This window comes from Canis aureus, chromosome 11 (assembly GCF_053574225.1).
Source record: "Canis aureus isolate CA01 chromosome 11, VMU_Caureus_v.1.0, whole genome shotgun sequence".
Classification (NCBI taxonomy): Eukaryota; Metazoa; Chordata; class Mammalia; order Carnivora; family Canidae; genus Canis; species Canis aureus.
In genome coordinates this window covers 38,210,768-38,238,012 of record NC_135621.1, presented here as the reverse complement: position 1 = coordinate 38,238,012, position 27,245 = coordinate 38,210,768, and the positions used below count along the sequence as shown (strand labels likewise).

At 37.5% G+C, this 27,245-nt stretch overlaps 1 protein-coding gene across 2 annotated transcripts in view; it reads left to right on the top strand.

Annotated features, from left to right (window-relative positions):
• Positions 1-24,539, top strand: part of GCC2 (GRIP and coiled-coil domain containing 2) — a 54,522-nt gene extending 29,983 nt beyond the window's left edge. Inside the window, exons 14-23 of one of the 2 annotated variants that reach the window (XM_077914865.1) lie at positions 3,241-3,341; positions 3,425-3,502; positions 4,347-4,484; positions 5,383-5,504; positions 6,826-7,002; positions 10,230-10,447; positions 11,839-12,033; positions 13,604-13,743; positions 15,536-15,737; positions 22,158-22,423. In XM_077914865.1, coding sequence (XP_077770991.1) covers positions 3,241-3,341; positions 3,425-3,502; positions 4,347-4,484; positions 5,383-5,504; positions 6,826-7,002; positions 10,230-10,447; positions 11,839-12,033; positions 13,604-13,743; positions 15,536-15,737; positions 22,158-22,228 — 1,442 coding nt within the window. In that variant the 3' untranslated portion in view covers positions 22,229-22,423. Of the gene's footprint in view, positions 1-3,240; positions 3,342-3,424; positions 3,503-4,346; positions 4,485-5,382; positions 5,505-6,825; positions 7,003-10,229; positions 10,448-11,838; positions 12,034-13,603; positions 13,744-15,535; positions 15,738-22,157 lie in introns of both variants that reach the window. The other variant, XM_077914867.1, reaches the window with a different exon arrangement.
• Positions 24,540-27,245: the final 2,706 nt, after the last annotated feature.

Sequence of the window (27,245 nt, the reverse complement as noted above, 5' to 3'; positions counted from 1 at the left end):
TCTGTGTTTTCAAAAGTCTCGTATGTGATTTTTGAAATTAATGCTACCTTTAGGAATGTGAAACACCCAGAAATAGCAAAATTAAAACCACCAAATCAATAAATAATATTAAATCAGAATCTGTTAGGCCATGAACTTGGAATTTTCAGATTTGAAGACTGATAGCCCAGGATGGCTTATAAAGTAAAACGAGTAAATGTAACCTTTATAATGATTCGATATTACAGTGGGGATTTTTAGATGACAAGTTCACTTATTTTGCAGAGTAAGCTAAATTAAGTTTCACTTTTGTGACTTAAATTGTTTTATCTGCTCAGGAAATTTTCAAACCCAGTATCCATTTTATATTTAATTTTAACAGAAACCACTGATAATCTGGATTTGTATTCTCAGTGGCATTCCCACAACAAATAAAGTAGCAAATCTCCCTTGACTATTTCATGGTGCATATTTCATTCAGCTTGTAGCCAAATCACAGCTCAATAACGGTAATTTCCACGAATTAATGAAGCATTGAAGCCATGGATGCATAGTTCTGATGATCTACCTGCATCCAGGGGAAAAATGTAGAATACTCAGATAATTGAACAATTGTAGAGTTTCCAGACAATTCACTAGGTGTAGATCTTTCATTATGCAAAACCATATTTTCCAGCTGTGTTCCTGGTGTAAATTGAAGAGCAGAGCTCTAGATTGTATTCCTGCAATGCATACATTTGGTTTTGTGAATTAGTGAATGTGTATATTTTTTATTAAGCTGAAAGAGAAGCTTGATACCCTGGAAAAACTAAAAAGATATGCTTTGTTCAAGAAGGACACCCACTTCACACCTATAAGTACAGAAATGAGTGGTATAAGCAGTGAGTGCTCTTTAAGAGTTCAGAGGGGAGAGAGATTCTGTAGACTGAAAGAATCATAAGTTAGGGCTCGAGATAAGTGTTGAAACTAAGGTTTGGAAAGAAAAAACGGACTGAAACAGGGTATTACTTTCTGCAGCGATGGAATAAACAAAATTAAAAGTAACAATGGTGTAATTTTGGAAGTCTTGAGGAGTTGCAGTGAAAAGCTTGACCTGTTAAGAAGAAGTGAGGTGTAATTAGGAAGACATATTTTATCTAGTTTGTGGAGTGCCTGAATACCACAATATCTTTAGGCTCTTCTTGAAGACAATGGGGGAAGATTGGTCTGCCAGCATATCAGATCAGCTTATCAGAATGGTGTAGAATCTGTCAAAAGTCACGAGACTCATGTCAGCAAAGGTCTTAGAAGGCTGAGCTCAGGAGTTGCAGTAGGGTAGGGAAAAGATAATAAAGCATCTGGACAATGTTCTGTGCATAAAAAAAAGATTGCCTAATAAATTAGCAACACACGTCTTAATATGAAACCCCACCAACATCTGGCCCCAATCTGACTTTCCAAGTTAATTCTCATTACTCTCTCACAGAGAAGACTATTCATTTTTCCTGAGACATGATTTGTGCCTTTCTGTAACTATAGATCTCATCTCTCAAGGAAATCTCCTTTCATGTCCTAGCCCTCCCACTCTCATGCCCACCCTTTGGAGTCCTTCCTAATCTTAAACGTCTCCTGTTCTAAGTTTCCTTTGCAAACTTTGTATAACCTTTACCCCTATGAGCCCCAAAGCCTTTTGTATTTCTTTTGTAATGTTTGTATTGTGCATTATGTTATGTGAAATGTTATCCCCCCATTTCATTTTTATTCTTTGAGCTCAGGAACTAACTGTGTCTAATCACAATTCCTGGGGCACTTAACAAAGGTTTTTGTATGTAATTTGTGCTTTATAAAATGCTTTTTATAGCCAAGCAAATAGTTGCCAGGAAATAACTAAATTAGACTTATCATAAAAAGGCATAGTTAAGATATATTCTTACAGTATACCAGTTCATGTTTACCAAGTAATAGGATCTGGATATGTGGATTTAACTCTATAAAGTTAATCATTGCTTATAAGATATTTTAGTAACACAATTACATGGTGCCCGTGTAACTGGCCTAGACCAGGTATTAAGCACTTTTCTTAAAGGACCAGGAAGTCATTCTCCATGGCTTCACAGGCTACATGGTCTCTATCTTCTATTCTTTGTTTCCTTCATAACAGGCTGTGGCCAGATTTGGCCTGCTTGCTGGTTGTATTTGGGTACCTGGGATCTAGACAGTAAATCCACTCATTTCTAACCTCCTTTAGCATAAAAGTTTTTTATTTTTATCATGTTTCAATATGTTCCTTAGTGAACAATCACTGACAGTCCCATTCTACCAAACAATTAGTATCAGAAAAACAACCAGGTATGTGCCTCTGTGGCGATAGAATTGGAAATATATGACACCACTTTTGAGGTACTTTTTTTTTTTAGATACTTCATAAAAGTATTTATCTTTTAAATACACACTAAGTATATAACTTTATTTAAAGATATATACTGAAACATGTACAGACAAATGGATTTCTTATGAAGAACCAAAAACAAACAGACAAACCAAAACCAAAGAGGGTACAAGGAATAGGTAAGGATATGGTTTAGGAGTTGACGAACTCTTTCCATCAAGGGCCAGGCAATAAATATTTTAGGCCTTGCAGGCCATTTTATAGTCTCCAACACCATTAGTCAAAACTATCATTGTTGCACTGAAGCAGCTATGAACAAATGTAAATAAATAAGCTTGATTGTGTTCTAACAAAACTCTTTACAAACAGGCAGTAGCCAGATTTTAGCCTGTGGGACAGATTCCTGTTCTGTGTTGTAAGATTGGCCATGTATCAGTGATTGGTAAAGCTGAGTGATGGAAAAAAAAAAAAAAAAAGCTGAGTGATGGATACAGTAGTTGTCACTGCTGTTGTGTATGTTTGAAACATTCCATAATAAAAATCTAAGACAAGTTTATTTTTATTTTTTTCTTTTATTTTTTTAAGACAAGTTTCTTTTTAAAGATAGGTAAATGCAAAGAAAAGACTTATTCATTTACTTAAATTCATTTTTAAAGATTATTTGGGGTGCTTGGGTGGTGCAGTCAGTTGAACGGCCAACTCTTGGTTTCGGCTCAAGTCATGACCTCCGGGTCATGAGATCAAGCCCCGCATGGAGCTCTGTGGTCAGCACAGAGTCTGCTTTGAGATTCTCTCGCTCTCTCTGCCCTTCCCCCCATGCTCTTTCTCTCTCGAAAGTAAATAAATCTTAAAAAACATTGTTTAATCTGTTCTGAAATTATTTCCTTTGTTAGCTTCACTACAATCTTCAGTGCAACAGTATGAGGAAAAAAACACCAAAATCAAGCAGTTGCTTGTGAAAACCAAAAAAGAACTGGCAGATTCAAAGCAAGCAGTATGTTAATTTCCCAGTTTCATATTTCAATTTATATATTTTTGAATCACTTTTCAAATTTAATCAGGTTTCTTATTCTGTAGGAAACTGATCACTTAATACTTCAAGCATCTTTGAAGGGTGAACTGGAGGCAAGCCAGCAGCAAGTAGAAGTCTATAAAGTAAGAGTCTTATTGCTTTTTAGGATTTACCAAACTGTCCATGTAGAACTAAGGTACTATGGGGGAATTTTCCCAAATACCTATATGTACTTTTTTTTTTAAGATTTATTTATTTATTTATTCATGATAGAGGCAGAGACATAGGCAGAGGGAGAGAAGCAGGCTCCCTGTGGGGAGCCCATTGTGGGACTCAATCCTGGGGCTCCAAGATCATGCCCTGAGCCAAAGGCAAACGATCAACCACTGAGCCACCCAGGTGTCCCTATATGTACATATTTTTATACACACATTTCTTTCTCCTAAATGTCCTTCATTTAAAAAGTAAAAGCAGTAAGCCAAATATGGCATATAACTGGAGTATCCCATTTAGCTTAAGCTAGATTCTCTTCATGTATTTGAAAATCCTTAATGCACTAAGAATAGTGCATGGCCTCAGACCTGCATCAGAGCTTTCAAAATGATAGTGCAGTCACAAGAATAAAAATGGTTCTATATACTTAATGTCGTATACATGTTACATGTATATTTACATTATTTATATTTTTTAATATCCAATTTATATATAATGTCTTAATATATTCAATTAGACATTGAACTATAACAAGTAGTCTGGATTTTTTTTATTATCACTTATGACTAATTTTGATTTAAGGAAAACTGAAATAATTTATTGGGAAAATATTCTATTATATTGTCTCTATTCTTTCAATAATAGTTTTAATTCTATCTAATTATCTCTTATATATATATAGAAATGATACAAACTCAAGTTTATTTTTAAAGAAAATCTGTTTAACCATGAAGATCCAATTTACTAGAGCTTAACTGAAAGGTTTTGCCCCAGATTCAGCTAGCTGAAATAACCTCTGAGAAGCACAAAGTTCATGAACACCTGAAGACCTCGGCAGACCAGCACCAGCGCACACTGAGCGCTTACCAGCAAAAAGTGACAGCACTTCAAGAAGAGTGCCATGCTGCCAAGGTACATGCTTCACACAGAAGCAGTGAACAGGTGTTACCATCACCTAAGCAGTTCACATGAGGGGTGTGATCTCACCTTTTAGGATTTGCTTTAGTTTAAAAGATCACTTATTAGATGAATTCTTAGTGTAGCTCATCTGTCCCTAACTCTAACCCCATCCTAATCCTGTCACTTGCATAACCTTTTTTGTTGTTGTTGTTAAAATGGAAGACATGGGGTACACATTGTTTCCATTTTCACCTTGTTTTGCAATTTCTGTGTAAGAGTTATTTTCTCTTAATTTTATAATTTAAAAAGTGTACAGTTCTTTCTGAGGGCCAAATGATTATAAAATAATATTCTGATAGAATGGCTGTGAGGGTCTACTTTCTTCAGCATGCAAAGCAGACCTAATATGGTAGCTTTGTGAGAGGTGCAGCTCTGATAATGAGCCAGTTTGGCGGAAGGGTCACAGAAGATCACATTAGGAAAGTGGAAGATCTAGAATTCCACTTTTCCCACTCTCTTTAGAAATCTGAAGTTTAAGAGGCTTAATTTCTTTGAATTTGTTTTTCTTATATTTATGAAAAGAGGAAATCTTATAAGTGAAAATCTTTTAAGATTCCAAAGGCAAATATGCCTTTACAGAATTTATGGGTACTCATTGAATCCACCAGGGAGGAAAACATGGTAGAAGCATCTCTTGTCAACCAAAATTCTATCTTTAAAGGCTTTTAAAAAGATGTAAGGCCTAACGAAGCACATTTTTTAGGGGAAGTTTATCAAGGGGCTGAAGGGTGTCAGTTATTTTACTCATTTTCTAAAACATGTTTCATCTTAAGTCATTAAAAGGAAATAGGATTATGTTACAATAGAAAATGCAGTAGAAAAATTATTCTCTCTCTTTTGAATGTCATAGGCAGAACAAGCTGCTATAACCTCTGAATTTGAGAGCTACAAAGTCCGAGTTCACAATGTTCTGAAACAACAGAAAAATAAATCTGTGTCTCAGACTGAAACCGAGGGAGCTAAACAAGAAAGGTAAAGTATAAATTAAAATGAACATGCAGGGTTTCCCCCTTTCCATCAAGTAGGTTGTAAATTCTGCTTTGATTCAATTTGTGGAATTTTACGTGTAATGAGAGCAGAGTTTTTTGACTTCACTCTATCTCCAGGTAGCAACAGGGAAGCATCACTATGAAGGTTACAAACTCATAAGACTGTGTGATTTAAGCAGTAAAACCAGGAGATAGGCTAAGTAGTGTCATCTTGTTGTAGCAGGAACTGGTCAGAGTAGAAATACAAACATTAAAGTTACATTATGATTAGTTTTTCCAATTTTGAAAATTTAGAAATAGAATAAAAATGCTTCCTTGTTATACCCACCATTAATTAGGCTAAATAGAATTGCTTTAAAACATTTTGTCTTTCAAAAAGTTTTAAATTCAATACTAAATTCTAGCCTAGAATTAAATGTTTCTTCTTAAATTTATCATCTCAATTATTTGTTTCAGTAGTATATTATTTAGTGCATCTTTAAAACTAGCATACAGATCATTTTTGTAAATTATTCAAAAATATACTAGGAATATGAAATGGGGCATTCTATAGCCTGTGTGTTTTGTTTTAGGTTCGGTATTCAAAGTAATTTTACATCTACCTCTTACTGTTCTAAGTAGGACTAAATATCCTGCAATGTTTGTATGTTTATACTTGTGTTACTTTTTATTTAAGTATCTGTTAAATATGGGAACTGTAGACTGAAAAATGAGATATTTTGTCTGTTAGCTCACCTTCAAATTTCAAAGCAGAAATTGAATATTGAAGCCTTTAATATGACAATGTCAGTATTGACAAGAGCCTTTTTTATCATGCTGGAATTTTGGATTGAAATTATTTTAATGTAAATGTTTTGCATTCCTTCTATTTTCTTATATGTATATTTTTTTCTAAAAAAAGAAACTATTGAATCAGTTGAGACATTCTGTTGTTCATACCATTCTCATAATGGTTAGCTTAGAACTGATTTTTTTTACATTAACTAAAAGCATAACACTATAACAAAATAGGCTGTTTTGATGCACTTAATAGTCTCTTCTCCGTTTGAGTATGAAATTTACAAGTTCAGAGATTTTTTTGAAAATCTGCAGTGGCTAAGATATAAAATCTGAGTAAGGTCTTCTGTATTATACTTATCCCTGGTCTCTGAATTCTTCCAATTACTAGATTTCCATTAGAATTGTCTATAATAATGGCAAGTGTATGACATTAAAAGATGAAATGATTAAAATAAAATGTATTTGAAACCACGAAATCAGGTTTACCTCTTTTAAAACTTTTTGTAAAACTGTTTCTCTTTTAGAGAACACCTGGAAATGCTGATTGATCAACTGAAAATCAAATTACAGGACACCCAAAATAACTTACAGATCAGTGTATCTGAACTTCAGACATTACAGTCTGAACATGATACTCTGCTAGAAAGGCATAACAAGATGCTGCAGGAAACTGTGTCCAAAGAGGCAGAACTCCGGGAAAAGTAAGGTTGCGAGCAGTACTAACTGTGTTTGTGCTGAGCAGCAAAGTTTTTCTTGGTTGGAACTCCTAATGAGTTGCTCCTTGGGATAAATACAAATTGAAAATAAGGAATAGATATTTCTAGGGGTACCTGGGTGCCTCAGTCAGTTAAGCATCCAACTCTTGATTTCGGCTCAGGTCATGAGATTGAGCCTCTGGGATTCTCTAGACTCTGCCTCTATTTCTGCCCACCTCCTGCTTGTGCATGTGCTCTCTCTCGCGCTGTCTCTCTCTCTCTCTTATTCTCAAAAATATATAAATAAAATCTTTTAAAAAGAAAGAAGAAATAGATATTTTTAGAGGCTTGGTAACTTTGTTTTTCTATGTTAAAGCCCCTTTTGATTGGTTTTAACCTTCACTTTTTTAAGAACAGTTAATTTTATCTGTTCATCCAGCAATCTGCTTTTCCTTTGGCCTTCATGGCCAGAATGTTTCTTTAAAAAATCCACTTTTCAACTCAGGTGTCAAATTACAAGCATTTTTCTTTTTCTCTAGAGGAAAGCATTCAGACAGCTGCTAACTGAACAAGAATATGGAGCTTACCTTTGCAACTGTCTTCAACTTGTCATATTATTACCCTTTGTTAATCAGTACTCTAAATAGACCTCAGTGGTGTTGGCAGGAGGAGTAGATTATTGTGAACAAGGAACTTTGAATTCCTGTAATAAAGAAATTGAGTGGTAATAGCTGTTGTACCTTAAACTGAGGAAAAGAGCTCTTCATTGAGCATCAAGGGTGTTGGAATATTTTACATATCTCAGGTATGCTTTTAATACATACCTAATCTATGGTAATCTTGAAAGCTTCATTTTGACTTTCTAATCTTTTAATAACATAATTTATATATGTTAATCATGTGAATCAGAAGTTTCAGGGAAGATCTACCAATTTTCTAGCTACCTATCCCCAGGTTTCATTGGAAGATTAGCTGAAATACAGTGATGCTTGCTATTTACATCAGAAATTTCCCACATTTATTCTTTATTCTAGAAAAGTTACTGCAAATTATATTGCTAACATGAATAAAGTGCAAGTGTTGCCTCTATAGTTCAGTAACTATTTTTTTGGCACCTACTATGTGCCAGTCGTTCCTCTAAGTGCTAGAAACTTAATAGTATTTTGAGATATCTTTAGAAGTCTTATCCCTCTTTTTCAGAAGTATTAAGAATAATGCTGCTACTGTCTATGCCCCAATATGAATAGCCTTATCTTTAGAAATTCTTTTCTTTTTAAAACATCTTAATATTCATACTTTCTCTGTATGAGATTGTAAAAATGGCTCAAGAGGAATAATTAAGCTGACCAGCTAATACCTACATTGTCCAGAGGATCCAGCTATATAAACACCCCAGTAACAGCTGAGACAGGTAGTAAACTTCCATCAGCATAGTCATTCCAGGTCCAGGTTGGGGGTCAAGCTTCTAGCTCTTAAGTAAAGTCAAATGTGTCACTGAGACCCCTGCAAACTACCAACCTTCCCCTATCTCTATAATGTAGCCATTATCTTCCTTAGAAAATTGCTGTTGTGACTGCTGATGGTTCTTCCTTTATTTTCATAGTAGTGTTTGAACAAAATGCTCAAGGGACACCTGGGTGGTTCAGCAGTTAAGCATCTGCCTTCAGCCCAGGGCATGAGCCTAGGGTCCCAGGATCAAGTTCCAGGTCGGGCTCCCTGCAGGGATCCTGCTTCTCCCTCTGCCTGTGTCTCTGTGTCTCTCATGGATAAATAAAATCTTAAAAAAGAGAGAGAGAGAAAAAATGCTCACAGAAAAATGCAGATTTGAGGGATAACATATACACTAGCATTTTCTGAATTCATTGATCAATATGAACTTGGCACTTAAGAAACCTTTTCTGAAACATACGGTGTTTTTATTATATATCACCCTTTACCCACTAAATCTTGTTTTAAAACCTTATATGGAAAAAAAATAAAAATAAAAAATTATATGGTGTTCATATCTGTACATACGAAAAAAGATCTTGGAATGTTACTTGCTAAACCACTAACAATGTCTGTTCCTAGAGCTGGGATTTTTACACTACAGGGGGTGGGAGTGAATAAGAGGGCTCTCAATTTTTTCTATAATTGGTTCCATATTGTTTGAATTTTTATGAGAGTACTTGTACTGTGGCTCCCTGGCTTAAAAAGAAAACTTTTTTTTTTTTTTTTTTTTTTTTTTTTTTTTACCAAAGCCAAACATAAAACATCAAGACTACAATTGAACCATTAATAATAGTGGTTCCCAAATTATAGTTGCATTGGCTAACACCAGGCTAAAAATCGCATAGAGAACTGCTAAAAGTAGGTGATTTCTAGGACATTCTGATTCAGTGGCTCTGGGATGAAAACTAAATGTCTGGTTTTTTTTTTTAATGTCTGTATTTTTAACGAGGTATCCAATGGGGGATCCCTGGGTGGCGCAGTGGTTTGGCGCCTGCCTTTGGCCCAGGGCACGATCCTGGAGACCCGGGATCGAATCCCACGTCGGGCTCCCGGTGCATGGAGCCTGCTTCTCCGTCTGCCTATGTCTCTGCCTCTCTCTCTCTCTCTCTCTCTCTCTCTGTGTGACTATCATAAATAAATAAAAAATTAAAAAAAAAAAAAAAAAACAAGGGATCCAATGATTCTGGTGCACCGTGAGATTCGAAAACAGCTGTGGTAAACCAAGCCTTTGTGTTTCAGAGTTTTATGTTATTTGGCTCAAAAGTTATTCAGAAAACTTTCTTTAAGGCTTTCCTTAAGGCTTTATTTATGAATCAAAAGAAAGTAATTTTTTTTCCTGTTTTCAAGGTAATAAAGAAAAAATACAGTAATCCTGTGTTTATATGAGTTCCCACATAAGATAACCTGAAAAGGAGACTAATTTAAAGTATAATTATACATTGCTCTAAATTCAGCCCTATTTTTTGATAAGTAATGAAGGAATTTCTCATCTGAACCATTGTAGCAGTTACTCAACCAAGGCTCCTGATTGGAACTACAGAACACAGAGATGATTTGAACTAGATGACAGCCAATCCCCAGATGGTTAACACAACTTGTACCATTTTGTATGCTTAGCAGTTAATTCACACATTTAGTAGATGTCTCAAGGCTAATTATCAAGTAGAACCCAGCTGAGAAAAGCTGAGTCAGCATGTCAGATTGAAAGATTTCCTATGAAATAAGTTCCTCTCATCCTTCAGGTTGTGTTCAATACAATCAGAGAATATGACGCTGAAGTCTGAACATGCACAGACTGTGAGCCAACTGACGTCCCAGAACGAGGTCCTTCACAGCCGCTTCCGTGATCAAGTACGCCATTTGCAGGAAGAGCACAGAAAGACAATGGAAACATTACAGCAGCAGCTCTCCAAGGTGGAAGCTCAGCTTTTCCAGCTTAAGAGTGAACCAGCCACAAGAAGTATGTGTATGTGTATGAGAACCTCAGTCGTTTGTGTTCTTGCATAGTTATATCACTTAAATATATTCTTCACAAATTCATAAGAAAAAAGAAAATTTACTAGGTGACAATCAGTGCCAATTTTGTGATTAATGAATTTTGGATTTGCTTGCTGAAAAGATATTTGAACCATTTGAACCCTTTTTGATTATACATATCTATTTTGTACTTAGGAATATTAGAGTAAGAAGCTTAGAAACACCCCAAGTCCCACTGAATTTTAGGATTGATTGGTTAATACAGCTTCTTACCTTTAATATTTCTTAGTTGGAGATTTAGTTCAGCTGCACCTATCTCTTCTATTCTGCTCCCTGAAAGAGATGGGAATATGCCAGACAAGATGAGGCTACTTATTACTACATTTTAGCATTAAGTATCAACTTTATGCTTAATACCACTTAGCTTGAAAAATGTCACCAGGATATTGGCAGTGATGGGTCATTCATCATGGTCCAAAGCCAGCTGTAAGAAATTCAGCCTATGCCAAAAGTCATCAAAGGAAGAAACATTGTCACACCAAAGATTGTGATCTAGGAATCAGCAGTGGAATAAGCAATTGGCCCAATATCAGAAATCTTGGCAAGTGCTTCAACATAGGCAGCTGGAGGCTAAGGTCTGAGAGAAATGAGGAGACAACATCATGGAATGGAAAATAATGAAATTGGGAGTTAAAAGATATCGGTTAGAATTCTGGTCCCTACCCCTGCTATGACGTCTTGGGCAAAGTCATTTAATTTCTGACCTTCAGGTTTCTCAGGATTAATAAAGCAATATGCCTTAAAAATCTTGGAGTTCCATGCAAGTGTTCACTATCAGCAAGCAGGAAAGCCTGGCTGGGGGAGTATAATAGATTAGTTCCCTGCCCTGGGTTCTAAGCTTTTCTTGGCTGAACACCGAAAATGTGAGGGGGCAATGGTAGGAACCAGCAGAGGTGAAGGTATAAGGTAGAGATGAACAAGAACATGTGCTCAGCAGAGTTCAGCATGCATATTGTGTCAGAAAGGACACAGCTCTCTGCAATACATAATCTTCAAAAATAGAGTCTAGTATTAGAATTTCTGCTAGTATTTTGCAACAGTATAGCCCTCTTCTATTATAGTATATAGATGGTAGCAAATAATTTATAGCTTTTGTTGAAATGACATAAACGGTTAAAAGTTAATAACTAAATTTTTAGGGTAGACTTAAAAATTCTTTATGCATCCCATTTATTTTGTCTTCTAGTTATTTAGATTCCCTGTCATTACCATTTGATTACTCTTTGATGACTTAAATTTCATTGTGTATCTCTGAATACAGAGAGTCCATGATTTTGAACAATTTCACACTTCCTTTAAAAAAAAAATTAATAGGCCCAGCTGCTTCTCACCAGCCTTTAAAGAACCTTCGAGAAAGGAGAAGCACAGATCTGCCTCTTCTGGACATGTATGCTGTAACCCGGGAGGAGGGAGAAGGAATGGAGACAACTGACACGGAATCTGTATCTTCCTCTGGCACTCACACACAGTCATTAGAACAGCTGCTTAATTCTCCTGAAACTAAACTGGGTATGTTTTTCCTACTTAGCTCTGTTTCTTGTCTAATAAATCCTAACTCTAAGTTATATATGCTTTCTTTGAGCTACTCTAAGAAAATTTCTTCAGCGTTCCACCCTACATGGAAAATTCTCCTACAGAATGAAACAGTTGGATTTTTAAAAATAAAATGCAGGGTGTTCCGTGGCTCAGCTGGTTGATCTCTGCCTTTGGCTCAAGTCATGAAATCAGGATCCTGAGATTGAGCCCTGCATTGGGCTCCCTGCTCTGCGGGGAGCCTGCTTCTCCCTCTCTCTTTACCTACCATTCCTACTGCTTTGCTCCCTCACATTCTCCCTGTCAAATAAATAAATCTTTTTAATTAATTAATTAGATAGATGGATGATAGATTGATAAATAGATAGGAAAGAAAAGAGAAAGAAAGAAGAAAGGAAGGAAGGAAAAGAAAGAGAAAGAAAGAAAGAAAGAAAGAAAGAAAGAAAGAAAGAAAGAAAGAAAGAAAGAAAGAAAAGAAGAGAAAAAAGAAAAGAAAAAAAAAAAAAAGAAAAGAGCTGGTTCTGTGCCAAGCTTGAGCCAGAAATGGATGACTGGAGTCCTAGTGGTATCAAAAAGTAGGATGAACTATTCTCTCACCCTTCTAAGAAGCTGACACCTTTCCTTTACTCCTCTGGGTGAAGTGTTAGCGCTGAATTTATTAAATATAGTAAAGCTTCAGTATATGTTAGTCTTACCTGCCATGAATGTTCATAATTCAGGGGGTCTCTGCCCTCTTCCTGAAGTTTCAGGATCTAGAGTAAGGACTTTTTGTGGCTGTGATCACTAATCGTGGTGTGGGTGGAAACTGCAATCCTGCCAGACAGGGTTAGTACTGACGCCATGGAGGCACCATGAGTGGGCTCCAGAATCACATCTGGCTTTGTGATTTTTGCCAAAATTATTTGTCAACTCTGAGCCTTTTCTCTCATCTACAGATTTTGAATAATAATCCTTACCCACCTCATACAAAAATCTTTTTTTTTTTTAAGATTTTATTTATTCATGAGACACAGAGAGAGAGGCAGAGACACAGGCAGAGGGAGAAGCAGGTTCCATGTGGGGAGTCCAATGTGGGACTCGATCTGGGACTCCAGGATCACGCCCTGAGCCAAAAGCAGACACTCAACATCTGAGCCACCCAGGCATCCCTCATACAAAATTCTTACGAGCATCCGTAATATAAATGATTGGCAAATGTTATTACTCCCCTTGTTTATAAGTAAATGACATAAACTCTTAGGACATAGAGGAGTGTGAGTAGGAAAACTGATAGGAACAATCTAGAAACAGAACAAACAAATTCTAGAATTGGGGCTTTATAGAGCTTGAATTCTATTAGATTACATGCTTTACAGCAGAGATTCTGCCCTATTTGTGTTATGTTCGACAACCTTTTGATTGAGATATGTTGAGTAGAAGAATGGCAGAGAGTGGACCTGAGTTACATTGCAGAGTAAAATATCTATGCTTAGATATATTTCTTACTTAGAATCTTCATCTATAATCTCTAATTTTGAAAATTAAGTATTTGAACAACATCTTGCAGAGCCTCCTCTATGGCATGCTGAACTTACCAAAGAAGAATTGGTTCAAAAGCTCAGTTCCACCACAAAAAGTGCTGATCACTTAAACGGCCTGCTTCGGGAAACAGAAGCAACTAATGCAATCCTTATGGAGCAAATTAAGGTAAGTTCAAATACTACCACCCAGAAAATATTCTCTGCAACAGGTCAGTTTTCTTGACCTCTACTCTCCAGATGAAATACATCCATCACATCTTGATTCTTTATGATACTACATTTCTGAAACTGAGAAATATTAATTGCTTTGATATATGTTGCATAAAAACTAATTAAATTCCTGTTTTTTTCCTAAGAAACTAAAATAAAATAGATTTAGAAATGGATTAGAATAGGTTCATAAGTCATTGTTCCACATATGATTATGGAAAAATTAAATGGGTCTGGGCCCTTAAATTCTAAAGATAAACCATGGACGCTTCTCATTAGATCGTTCAGCTGATGTTTATAGCATTAAACTTTTTATCACAGATTGTGAGTGGAGATAGTAAAGTAGCACAGGAAGCCTTCCTATTTAAAGGTGACAGTAGGAACAAGGCAACAGGCAAATTGTGAAGCAGTTGAGAGTTAAACAATCTGCCCTGGCTCACAGCTAAATCATTTCTCCAAATATAGTCCTACTACCTATTCAGTTCTCGTGAACCAGGTACTGGGCTTTACATGTATCATTGTATTTAACCGTCAAAATCCCTGGTAAGAGAATGATTGAAGCTGATAAATGGTAGAGCAACGTTCCAGCTCATGTCTGTCTGGAAAGCACATGCTTCTCTGCCCTCTAAATGCTTCTCCAAATAGACTATCCTCCCTCTGTGCAGGGCCTCAGTTCTCCTTGTTAATAAATTAATTTTTTAATGCTGAGTTACTCAGTTATTCATAGTAAATTGTATATATTATGACATTCCCCTCTAAATATTTTAATATGCATGTGTATAAAATAACATTTTCCTAACATTGTCCCATCTAACAAGCTGTTAACTAGCCCAGTGAATTAAGTGACTATTCAAATGTTATATTTCCACAAAATTACATTCTTGAATGGTTTCTTAGACCTGGTTGTCACTTTTTAAAATGACTATAGGTTTTAGGACAGAGTTGGTTAACTTTTCTGAACTAACCTAAATGATGAAATACAACTATTTTTGTTTGTTTCAACCCAGAAATCTTCCTCAAACACTTTAGCATTCTACCATCTTTTGCATATCATATGTTGCCCCATTTTTCTGGTAGTGTTAGGTTTTCTTACATTCCTGAACTTTCACTCTGTCATGGCTTTTGTTTTGGTGAAATACTGTTCATCCTGTAAACATGACTTCCCAGTGGATGCCATAACTACCTGCCGCCTATAAGCAGGGCAGCAGGGAAGGGGTTTGTGGTGGATGTAGGTGTTTACTTTGGTCCTGATTTCAAGCTGTGCTTGCCCCCTTTACACTGTGTTACTTAGCCCACAGCCCTGAGCCCACTGGTTTACTTTCTGTAGAGAACAGGAGGTGAAGGGAGCATCATGGTACCAACCTCTGTAGACTTGACGCCAGTCATGTTTTCAGTCCTAGTTCCCGTGCTTCTCTGTACTTTGAGGCAGGAGCTTATTGGTGTTTCTGCGGGACCTATTCTGTCATCTTGTCAGTAGTACTTGTGAGCCACTGGGCTGAGTCTCTTCCACTTTATCTGCTTCCCATCTTGTAGGAATTTCTTTATTTCTTATCTATTTTTTTCTTCTCTCCTAATCTCTCCTTTCTAATCATTGACTAGAGTCTAATCAGTGACTGTCCAAGTCTAGTCAATGGGGACTTTCTAGTCACCTTTTCAAGGGGAAGAGAAGGAAGAGTACATGTGTTCAGTCTGCGATGATTAACCTGAAGGTCCTAAAACTCATTTTTAACTCATTTCTCCAACATTAGCTCCTCAAAAATGAAATAAGGAGACTGGAAAGAAATCAGGAACGAGAAAAGTCTGTAGCAAACCTGGAATACTTGAAGAATGTCTTGCTACAGTTCATTTTCTTGAAGCCAGGTAGTGAGAAAGAGAGACTCCTTCCTGTTATAGATACAATGTTGCAGCTCAGTCCTGAGGAAAAGGGAAAACTGGCTGCAATTGCTCAAGGTAGGTGAAAGGAAATTATTGGAACTCCTGTTTCATAGCTTACATTAAGTGTTGGCCTTGTGGTTGAGACTTTGTGTGCTTACATTCTTTTGCGTGACATTGTGACTTAAAACATTTAAATTTTGTTCATTTGGGTGAGTTCTGTCATACATGTAACCTGAAACTAGATTTGAAAAGCTAACATTTTAACACTTTAGGGCAATTATAGTACATAATAAATTTTAAGATGCATCAAAATACAATACTGTAGTTAGATCTTTGAAAATTAGGCTTTTAATTCTAGCATTGAATTGTATCAAAGAATGTGGTTTTTATTTTATATCATAATTGTTTAAGGTGTATTGGCTTACTCTCCTCCTTCCCTACCTTCGCCTTCACCCCTTCTGCCCAACCGTTGCTCTATATCATACCCAACAATCCCATTTCGCAAGGCAGACGCAGCTTTAAAGCTCTCCTGTTTGGAGCTTAGATTTTTGTGGCAAATAGATTTAATACTGTGATTTCATAAACTCCTTTATTTTTTTTTAGGATTTTATTTATTTATTCATGAGAGACACAGAGAGAGAGGCAGAGACACAGGCAGAGGAAGAAGCAGGCTCCATGCAGGGAGCCCGATGTGGGACTCGATCCCGGGTCTCCAGGATCATGCCCTGGGCCAAAGGAGGCGCTAAACCGCTGAGCCACCAGAGCTGCCCCATAAACTCCTTTAAAATGACATACAACCACATACAACTGTGGTTGTTACCTGATTTCAGACTACATCTTAAGGATCATGGTTTCATTTTTGTTAGTTTAAAATGTTATTAGTGACCTTTTCAAGCATACAGGCAGAATGTGGTCTCCGCCCTTGTAGTTCTCACTCATCTTTAACAGTCTTCATGGTCTCAGACTTCTTTTGACAGGGGAAGAGCAGAGCTAGAGATTCTAAAGCCAATCCCACACATCATATGATTTCCCCAGCAAATGCGTCACTGTATATTAGAGTCCTCTGCCATCTGCACCAGTTCACACTCAGTGTCCCATTATCGCAGATGTCTTTGTACAGCACCCTAATAGGGCTCACACACTGCATTTGGCTCATGTCCCTTAAGCTCTGTTTTGTTTTGTTAGCTATAGCATTTCAATTTCCATGCTCATTTTTGTAATATGTCAATCAGTAGTTGAAGGAACTGGTCATTTGTCCCACAGAAACACAGTTCTGGATTTGGCCCTTTGAGAGATAGCATTTAAGTTGTTCCATTGTTTCCTATAAATAGGAAACCAGAAGTCTTTTTAGATCCAGGTGCAGTTGGACAGAATGGGAAACAAAAATCCCTCATAGGTAGTGTTTTATGCTTTCTGAGACATCACATCAGTAAGCCCAGAATGTTTAGTTGTCCCACTTTTGACTGGTTAACGTCGTGTTGCTTTTTTTTTTTTTTTTTTAAGATTTTGTTTATTTGAGAAAGAAGGTGGGGAGAGGGAGAGAGCACTGGCAGGGGGAGGAGCAGGAGGAAAGAGACAGGCAGACTCCTTGCTGAATGCAGAACCTGACTCAGGGCTCTATCCCAGGACCCTGAGATATGACCTGAGCAGAAGGTAGATGCTTAACTACCCAGGCACCCTACATATTTGATTTTATATATTAATTTTTTGTTTATTCTGCCAAAGCTAAAACTATTTTTTTCATTGTAAAATTAACCAGGACTTTAGGAAGGAATATGTGTATTTTTTTTAAAGAATTTATTTATTTATTCATGAGAGATACAGAGAGAGGCAGAGATACAGGCAGAGGGAGAAACAGACTCCCTGTGGGGAGCCCAGTGCGGGACTCAATCCCAGGATCCCGGGATCACAACCTGAGCTGAATGCAGATGCTCAACCGCTGAGCCACCAAGGTGTCCCTGGATATGTGTATTTTTCTTTTTTAAGATTTTTTTTATTTATTCATGAGAGACGCAGAGAGAGGCAGAGACAGGCAGAGGGAGAAACAGACTCCCTGCAGGGAGCCCCAATGTGGGACTCGATCTGGGACCACAGGATTACGCCCTGAGCTGAAGGCAGACTCTTAACCACTGAGCCACCCAGGCATCCCTGGATATGTGTATTTTTAATTAAAACATACTTAAATGATACGATCTCAAAATATTTAGCATATCTAATAGTCTTTCTAAAAACCCAGCATGTTTAATGTAATATAGGTGTTATTAACACTCAAGAGGCTCGTGTAAGTTGAGGATATGTTAATTAAAAGATCTCAAAGAGACTAACCTAAGAGTCCTAGTAACACAGATATCATTGATCATCCCATAGGGGGCATATAAGAAGTTCATTAGAAACCCAGAACTCTGAGATAGGTTTTTTGCTAAGTCCTTTAAGTGTATAGGAAGGACACCCTCCCCACCCCCCCGCCGCCACCCTTATTAAACGTAAACTAATGTACCTTTGAAAAGTTACTCACTTCTTTTATCTATGTGAGCAAACAAAAGAAGACTTATAAAAAAAGTTGAATTAAAAGGGTTATGGTCTTGTAGCAGATAGAGATATGGCTTAAGTGAGAATTACTGAACTGAAAAATAGGTCAGAAGAAATTACTTAGAATTCAGCATGGAGAGGGGCACCTGGGTGGCTCAGTGGTTGTGTGTCTGAGCCAAAGGTCATGATCCTGGGGTCCTGGAATCGAGTCCTGCATTAAGCTCCCCACAGGGAGCTTGCTTCTGTGTCTCTGCCTCTTTCTCTCTGTGTCTCTCATGAATAAATAAACAAAATTAAAAAAAAAAAAAAAGAATTCAGCATAGAGAAACAAAGGAATTAATGGAAGAAAACTCTTCCCAGAGAGTAGGTAATAGAGGATAGAATGAAGACAACTAACATATATTTAATAAAGTTCTAGAAGGAGAGGAGAGGAAAGAATGAGGTAGAAACAGTATTTGAAAAGAATGAAAATTTTTCAGAGTTGAAGGACATCTATCCACGCATTTGAAAAAAATCTCCATACAATTTCAAGTAGGATAAATAAAAGGAAGTCTGCCTCTTCACATAAAAGTGAAACTTCTGCCAAAAAAGGCCAGAGAAAAATCATAAAAGAAGACCCATTGCCTCATCACCTTTAAAGGAGTGATTGGCTCACAGTGGACTTCTCAGCAGCATTGGTGAAGTTCTGTCTTTAGCGTGCTGTAAGAAATAACTCAACCTTAAGTATTTTTCAAGATCTTTTCCAATGGAATCTTTAAGAATTTGCCTCCCTTGGAAATGTTCAGCAGTGTAATGTACTTCATGTATAAGGAAAACCTAAGTGAAAGGTCTGAGATGCAGGAAGGAATGTCATGAACAGGAAACTTGTCACCATGCTATGGTTAAGGGTCCTGGGCCTCACCAGCCAGACCAAAGGACATTTCTCTACCAAGGCCTTAAAGACAAAAGACCATTTACAGTCTCTGATGTTGTCTTCTTCAGACACAATTTGAGGTGAGCAGGGTTCACGCCCTAAATAATGCAGGCATGTGGTGCTTCTCTTTGCAAGATTGGAATCTCAACTCTGCTGCTCAAGTAAGAACTGAAAGTTGGTTCTCTCCATCTTTCTTTGCTCCCCAACAAGGTTATAATTTACAGAGCTGTGTATTGTTACTTACTATACAGTATTACCAGAGTCTCATACTCTGTAGAAGTAAATAAAGAGGAAAAAGACCTGAAGCCTAATAGAAGGTTATATACCAATTTTACCTCAATTAAGGGGGAAAAAAGGGAGGAAAAAGGCCCAACAGTTTCAGTAGGACAAAGGCAAAGACTATCAAGCTTTTGATCATCTCCAGACTGACAGGAAGAGAACACACTCATACTCACTCTTAGTGTCTGATTTGGTTTGCAAAGAACTTAGAATCTTATCAGAAAAGAGCAATTACTCAGGGCAGGAGCACAAATGCACACTATCTCAGCCTGTCTGTGGTCCCTATTTACCTGAGGACATGAACAGCTGCCAGGACATTGCACAGGGCCGAGTCCTGCCAGATCTGAGATACGGCTGAATTTTTGTTGTGTCACAAGACTTCTCTAAGTGCACCATTCCTTCCAGATGAACACACAGCGATCTGTGCATTTTGTTTAGGAAATGCAGGTACCTGGCTCTCATCATTCTGGGGAGCAAGGCCACTGCCTCCTCTGATGGGAGAACACAAAGTCAGTGCCCAGTTTTCCATCGCTTAACAATATCATTTCCCCTGGCTTTCTAGAAGCTCTTCACCATGCAGACTGTGGGAAGACTAACTTCTAAAAAGTCTTTTGCCACAACAGTGCCTTCTGGGCATTCACACTTTTATGTAACCTTCTTGCCTTAAGTGGCCATTAGGCTGGCCTAGTGACTTGTTTCTAACCAGTAGAATACAGCACAGGTGACAGGGTGTCACTCCACGATTAGGTTAGATTTTGACTTCTGTCTCATCAGCAGACTCTGCCTTCTCCACTCACTCACAGGCTGACGTTATTAAAGAGGCCAATGTGGGGCCGCCTGGGTGGGTCAGTCAATTAAGCATCCCAGGACCCCTGGGATCCAGCCCTGCATCATGCTCCCTGCTCTGTGGAGAACCTGCTTCGCTCTCTCCCTCCAGCCCTCCTCCCTCTCTGGGGCTCACGCTCTCTCTCTCTCAAATAAATAAGTAAAATCTTAGGGGAAAAAAAGGCCACGTGGCAAGGAACTGACCCTGTGGGTCCATGAGCCCTTGAGGCACTAAATTCTGCCACATACCACGTGAACTTGGAAGCAGATACTTCTCCAGTCAGTTCTTCGGCTGAGACCCATTGTGGGCCAACACCTTGGATGCAACCTGCGGGTGGCCTGAGGATCTGGCTAAGCCCTCCTGGCCTGGTCTCCTGGCCTATAGAAACTGAGATGATGTATGCTGTTTAAGCTGATAAGCTTGCAGTAGTTTGTTACACAGCAGTTCATAACTAATACATGGATAAAACCAGTGAACAGAAAAAGAAATGAAAATGGTTTGTAAACTATAGGAAGTTCTCTGTTTAAAATTTTGGAAGTGCTTCTCTGCATGAGATCATTTGTGATTCGTATGTATGCTTGACAATGCAGAAGGGTGTCTGGAAAGGAGCATATTGAATTTAATGGTCATATCTGAGGAAGGGAAAGGAGGAGGGAGAGGACATGTAATGAGATTTTTACTTTTTTTTAGGGTTGTAAAACTTTCAGATTATATATATTGTATACAAATAGAAGAAAAGAGTAAAGGAGGCCTTGTCTAAAATTTTCTTGGAAGCCCAGAATTTTTCTGAATTTTATGATAGGATTTGTTTGTATTGATCATAAAAAAGATAGAAACTGGAACACTCAAAATGAAGTGATACAACTTAGAAAAGTTTGGCATTTTTTATAAAGTTAAACATATTCACTGTACAACAACTGTCCCACTCTGAGATACTTATCCAAGAGAAATGAAAGCCTGTGTTCACACACAAAGAAAAAACTGCATAAACCTAACCACTGAATTATACATTTAAAAGGGTGAATCTTGGGGCACCTGGGTGGCTCAGACAATGAAGTGTCTGCCTTCAGCTCAGGTCATTAGTCTCAGATGTAGTGTCCAACAGTTTATAGCAGCTTTCTTTTAAATTAGAAAAACTAGAAACAGTGCAGATATCCTTCACTGGTAAATGAATAAAACAAACTGGTAAAGCCACACAGTGGAATCATACTCAGCAGTAAGAAGGAATGAACTACTGATACCCACAGGAACACGGAAAAGTCTCAGATGTATCCTGCAAAGTGAAAGAAAGCACGCTCAAAAGATACAAGATGTGATCCAATTTATATGGCTTTCTAGAAAAGGCAAAAATTGAGGATGGTGATGCTATACCTAAAGAAGATGAATTGCACTATAAGTAAATTATACCTCAATATACCTGATAGCAAAATGACTAAAAACGGGGTTTTTTGGCTTGGTTTAGTTTTGCGGTTTACCACACATCTATGGAGTTTAGATTCTAAGTTATGTAAAAGCTTCTGTTTTGTTTTATTTTATTTTATTTTATTTTATTTTATTTTATTTTATTTTATTTTATTTTATTTTATTTATTTATTTTTTAAGATTTTATTTATTCATTAGAGACAGAGAGAGAGGCAGAGACACAGGCAGAGGGAGAAGCAGGCTCCACGCAGGGACCCCGACGTGGGACTCGATCCCGGGTCTTCAGGATTCTGCCCTGGGCCAAAGGCAGTGCTAAACCGCTGAGCCACCCGGGCTGCCCCAAAAGCTTCTGTTTTAAAAGAATGTACAAATTCCCCTTATTGTCAGTAATACTTAGCTGTGCTGGGGACTTTATTTTGGATATCTAATGTAGAAAAATACAGAAAGTTCAAGAACAGATTTGTAACGTCAAAGTATGGTATGAGAAGATTAATGCTTTTTTTTTTTTTTTTTTAACTCCTCAAAGGTGAGGAAGAAAATGCTTCTCGTTCCTCCGGATGGGCATCCTATCTGCATAGTTGGTCTGGACTTCGATAAGACTGATGGGAAAACGTTATTTATTAACCAAATAGAATCCATTTGGCAAAAAAGTTTCATGTATATTGCTGTCATTCTTTTGTCCAAAAGTGTGTGTGTATGTATTCACATCTATGTGTATTTGTACATATGTAAGTCAGATGTATTTTAAAAGTCTCCACTTGAAGTAAAAGTATGAAGTACTTTTTCAGCAGCCTGAAGTGTTGATACCAGTCCACAGCACTTTAACTCTGTGACCTCCCAAGCGTGCTGCCAGATGAAAACACCAAGAAAAAAGTCACTCTTTCCCTCTGTGGAGCCTCAGGACCCGCCTGTATCTAGGCAGTACTGTGAATTTTGAAGTAAATTTTGGTACAGTACAACTGGAATTTAGGTTTTGAAAATAATGTTACAGGACTATTTATTGCAAGAGCAAACGTGCAGATAGATTATTATTATAAATTGTTAAAAAAAATTTGTTAATTAGAATATGAAGGAAAATGCTTTATTCATAAAATTGACATGTTTATTAAGGGATTATAAAGCAAATATGTGCAGTTAATTATGAAACTAACATTTTATTTAGTAAAATGAACTATTTTTTTCTTCTCTAAAATATATATAACTCAAAACTCAGTATGTTATTAGAAGCCCTAGTGTTGGCTGGTGTGACATGGAACATGAACATAGGGGACCAGCTCATTACCTTGGGGTGATTTCATGGTATCTCTCCAGGCTCTTGAGAGGGTTCATCTACTTTTAAGCCATGAATCTGTTTTGAGAATTCTTTCCCATCTCCTACAATAAAAACTTATCAGAACATTGACTGTGTCATTCAGCATTGTATCTAACATGAGAGTGGTGCTTCCCATGATTCAGCAGACAAGCAGCTCCATACACTCTCCATCACGAGGAACTTCAGGAAGACACCTTAGAGGTCAGAGTCACATTTTCACAGGTCTTAAGGTGTTACCTGCCTTCGATGCCTCTGAATATATTTTATGGACAAGATCAAAATTGTGTTCTTAAATCGTAAATCTGAGAATTCTATTTTTAATATTTATTTATTAAAAAATCACCACACAGTATACTCTGTAAAGTTTCCTTGAGCCTTCCAATTTATACTCTGATTTTCAATCTCAGCTGGTAAACCAACTTTGTACTTAGTTATTCATTATTCAGAACATTCCTTTCGTTTCCAATTTAGTTTAACTGAAATTTGCTGCTGATATTGTTGAGTTTGTTCTTTAAAAAAATATCTCCTATATCTGTTTTCCTCCTGTTTTAGAACAGACCTAACTAGTGAATGTATTAATGAAAATGCATCCATCTCAGAGCTGACTTTAAAAGTTTAGTTTTTTTACTTTACAAACTGTGAATATGCATATGCCAGCAGCATACAGTGTAATAGTATCTAAATAAATTTCACTGTAAGTCTAGATAGACCTTTTTGAAGTCTGTATAAACTTGTTTTGAAGTACCATCTCTACTTACGAATGTTAATAATAAAAATACCTTTTTGCATGATAAAAATTATTACTTTGGTTACAAAGTGATATTCTTTCATGGTTTCAGCACGAGGAAATGTAATGATTATTTTAATATTTCTATTAAATATGTTTAACTGCATATCATATTTTTATGCCTACTCTTTTTTCCGTTAGGCATTTTCTCTTTGGAGTTTTTGAGTTAAAGTCTGTGAATTGCCATTGTACATTTCCTTACTACTGTCTTTAGACTCTTGGGACCCAGGGTATCAGGTGCTTGAGAGAACATAGATGGACCTCTTGGTATGTGACGTGTAGATCATAATGCTTCCATGTCTGACCTCTGCCTTCCAGCTGGAGCCGGGAGCCACTGGCAGCCTTTCTTTGGGCACCTCGTAAGTTCAGCCTCCTTTGTGATATAAAGCATCTCTTGTATACAGTGAACTGTGCTTATGCTCCAAACAGTATATGATCAAGAATTATATTTACTTACAGCAAACTTTGAGAATTATATTCCTTTAAACAAACTTCGGCAGATGTGTAACTGAACTGCTTACTGGAAAAGCAAAGCCTTACTAAAGGCATGCGGTATTTTGTGTTCTTTTTAAACCCTGTATTGTTAGCTGGTGATGTCACTGGAATATATAGTATTGAGGAGTGTGTAATTTCCAATAAAGATACAGTTTGGTATTTAATGAATAGCAGGACACACTTAAAAAAGTAACTCCTACTGTATGATTAAGTTGGAATGTAGTGGTCACAACTTGGTCTAAGACTATCCTATATTGACTTAGTATCTGAAAATCAACTATTATTTCAAAATAAATGCACACTAAGGAAAACAACCTGATACAACTTTGCGAGTGACTTTGAGCTAAGTTTTACCCATGAGTGTTAAAAGGTATTTGGTTATCTACATATAGGTCAGACACAGAAGATGACTTTTCCCCCTGCATTCAAAATGTGATTACATGGGGGAGGGAGGTGGAATCAAGTTGTGGCCTTCAAATTGTTACTTTAAAGGACAAAATAGAAAGCTGCATGTGAATAGAACATCAAATATGGTGAAGAAATAGAATTTCAGTTTCAATAATGTAGGTGACCACCCTGGCTTCCCTTCAGGGTGGGCTCACTCAGAACCCACATAGTGGTACCTCTCTAGAATCGAAGATGACAGCAATCCTCTCTGTCCCTGCCTCATTCTGGGAACTTTTGCCTCACCACCATACCAAGGAGCAAGCAATCAACTGAACCAGACACAGAGCCCTAACCCAAGCCAAGTAGATTAAAGTCCACTTGAATTATAGTCGCTGTGTAATTGGGATTGTGATATGTAAAGACAGAAGCTCTGGAATGCCCAGAAGGAGCAGGGAAGGCCCACCTAGAAAGCACAGGAGGCTAAGCAGACATGCAGAAGTAACAAGTGGGGGGGGGGGGGGGGCTTTAATTCTAATGCCCGAGACAGGTTCAGTGGGTTCTAGACTATGTCCCTGCATCCTCAGTAAACTTCTGTGCTTTGAGAGTGACTTTAAAGTGTCTGAACACAGTGCAGTGGTGAGAGGAGAAACTCCACTCAGACCTGGACAGAATGTCTACTTCACTACTGACTGACTCAGGCTGTGCTTTTGACTATTTGAGCCCCTATCTCTATCTGCGAGAGGTGGATGTCACCACCACAGCACAGAGGTGCACTCCAATATCAGTTCCCCCTTTCTAATGCTATCTTTTTTCTTTAACCTGCAACGAGGTTTACCGGTTCACTTTTCTTTTTGTCCCCCTTTTGTCCTTCAGTGCATGGCATAGTGCTAAGTAAATATGCTTAATGAATAAGCGATTTTATTTTATTTTTTAAAGATTTTATTCATGAGAGACACAGAGAGAGAGGCAGAGATACAGGCAGAGGGAGAAGTAGGCTCCCCATTAGGGAGCCCCATGTGGAATTCAATCCTGGGACCCTGGATCACGCCCTGGGCCAAAGGCAGGCACTCAACTGCTGAGCCACCCAGGGATCCCAATAAGTGATTTTAGTAATCAGCAAGTGAATGTAACATTTACCTGCACATGTACCTATAATCACCTCTTGTTTTTAAAACTTTATAATCTAATCTGCCCCAAACTAGAACTAGAATCAGGATTTCATGGAATATGATCAGCTAGTTAATGAAAATGAACAATTAAAAATGTAGTGTGGGGAACCTGGGTGGCTCAGTGGTTGAGCATCTGCCTTCCATTCAGGGCATGGTCCCGGGGTTCTGGGATCGAGTCCCGCGTCGGGCTCCCTGCACAGAGCCTACTTCTCCCTCTGCCTTTGTCTCTGCCTCCCTCTCTTTGTGTCCCTCATGAATAAATAAATAAATAAAATCTTTAAAAAATAAAAATCTAGAACGAACTCTTCAAACTAAAATTCAAGGAACTTTACAAAGGAACTTTACAAGGAGGAACTGAACAAAAAAAAAGCAACTATTAAAAAGAAAAAGATTCTAATCTAAGAAGCTCAGAATTTAATGGGAGTCTCTGGCCCCTGAAAATATGAAAATAGTAGAAGAAAGTTTCAAAGAAACATTACCAAAAAAAGTTTACAAAACTAAGGAATCTAAAAGAAAAGGCTTAACAGAGATCCAGTATAATAAAGGCATATTGATAACTTTTTGGAACAAAGAGTGATCCTGAAAAGTTTCTAGTGTCAGGGATGCCTGGATAGCACAGTTGGTTGAAGGTCCTAACTTGGGTTTTGGTTCAAGTTGTGATCTCAGAGTCATGGGATCGAGCCCCACATCAAGCTCTGCACTCTGGACAGAAGACTGCTAAAGTTTCTCTCTCCCTCTCCCTCTGCCACTCCGCACCTCTCTCTCTCTTTCTCAAATAAAACTCTAAAAAAGTTTCTAGTGACAGATGGTGACTACACACACCAGTTTTACATAATGTATAGAAATGTTGAATCACTATGTTGTATACCTGAAACTAACATAACACTCTGTCAACTACAATTTAAAAAAATAAGAAAAAAAATAAATTTCCAGTTCTGTACTGCATTAAAAAATCCACTTGTAAGTGGACTCAAGCAGTTCAAACCCAGAAATTTAGAAAGGAGATAATAGATCTTTCTTTGGAAGCAGTTAAATGGCATGCACGGAAAGAAATTTGTTATTCTAATGTAATAATTGCTAAATGTTAAAACAAAATTGACAAAAGAAAAAAATATGCCAAAGAGAAAAAAGTCACATATACACAGGAAGGGGAGGAAAATTGCATCAGACATCTCACAAAGCAACACAGCACACCAGAAGACCTTGCAGAAACTCCTTCAAAATTCTGAGGCAAAATGATTTGCAACCTGAAATTCTACAAGCAACAAATTTTCAAGTAAGTGGGAGAAAATACATTTTTCAGATCCTTAAAAATTAGGGGGAAAAATGCCTTCCCCTGAGCCTTTCGTGTTGAGAGAACATGCTCCAGAATGCCGAGAGAGAACAACAGAAGTGAGAAGTCTCCAGGAGGAGATTTGAGTGCGGGGAGCGCTGAGGAGTGAGTGCTCCCAGTGTGCCTGGACC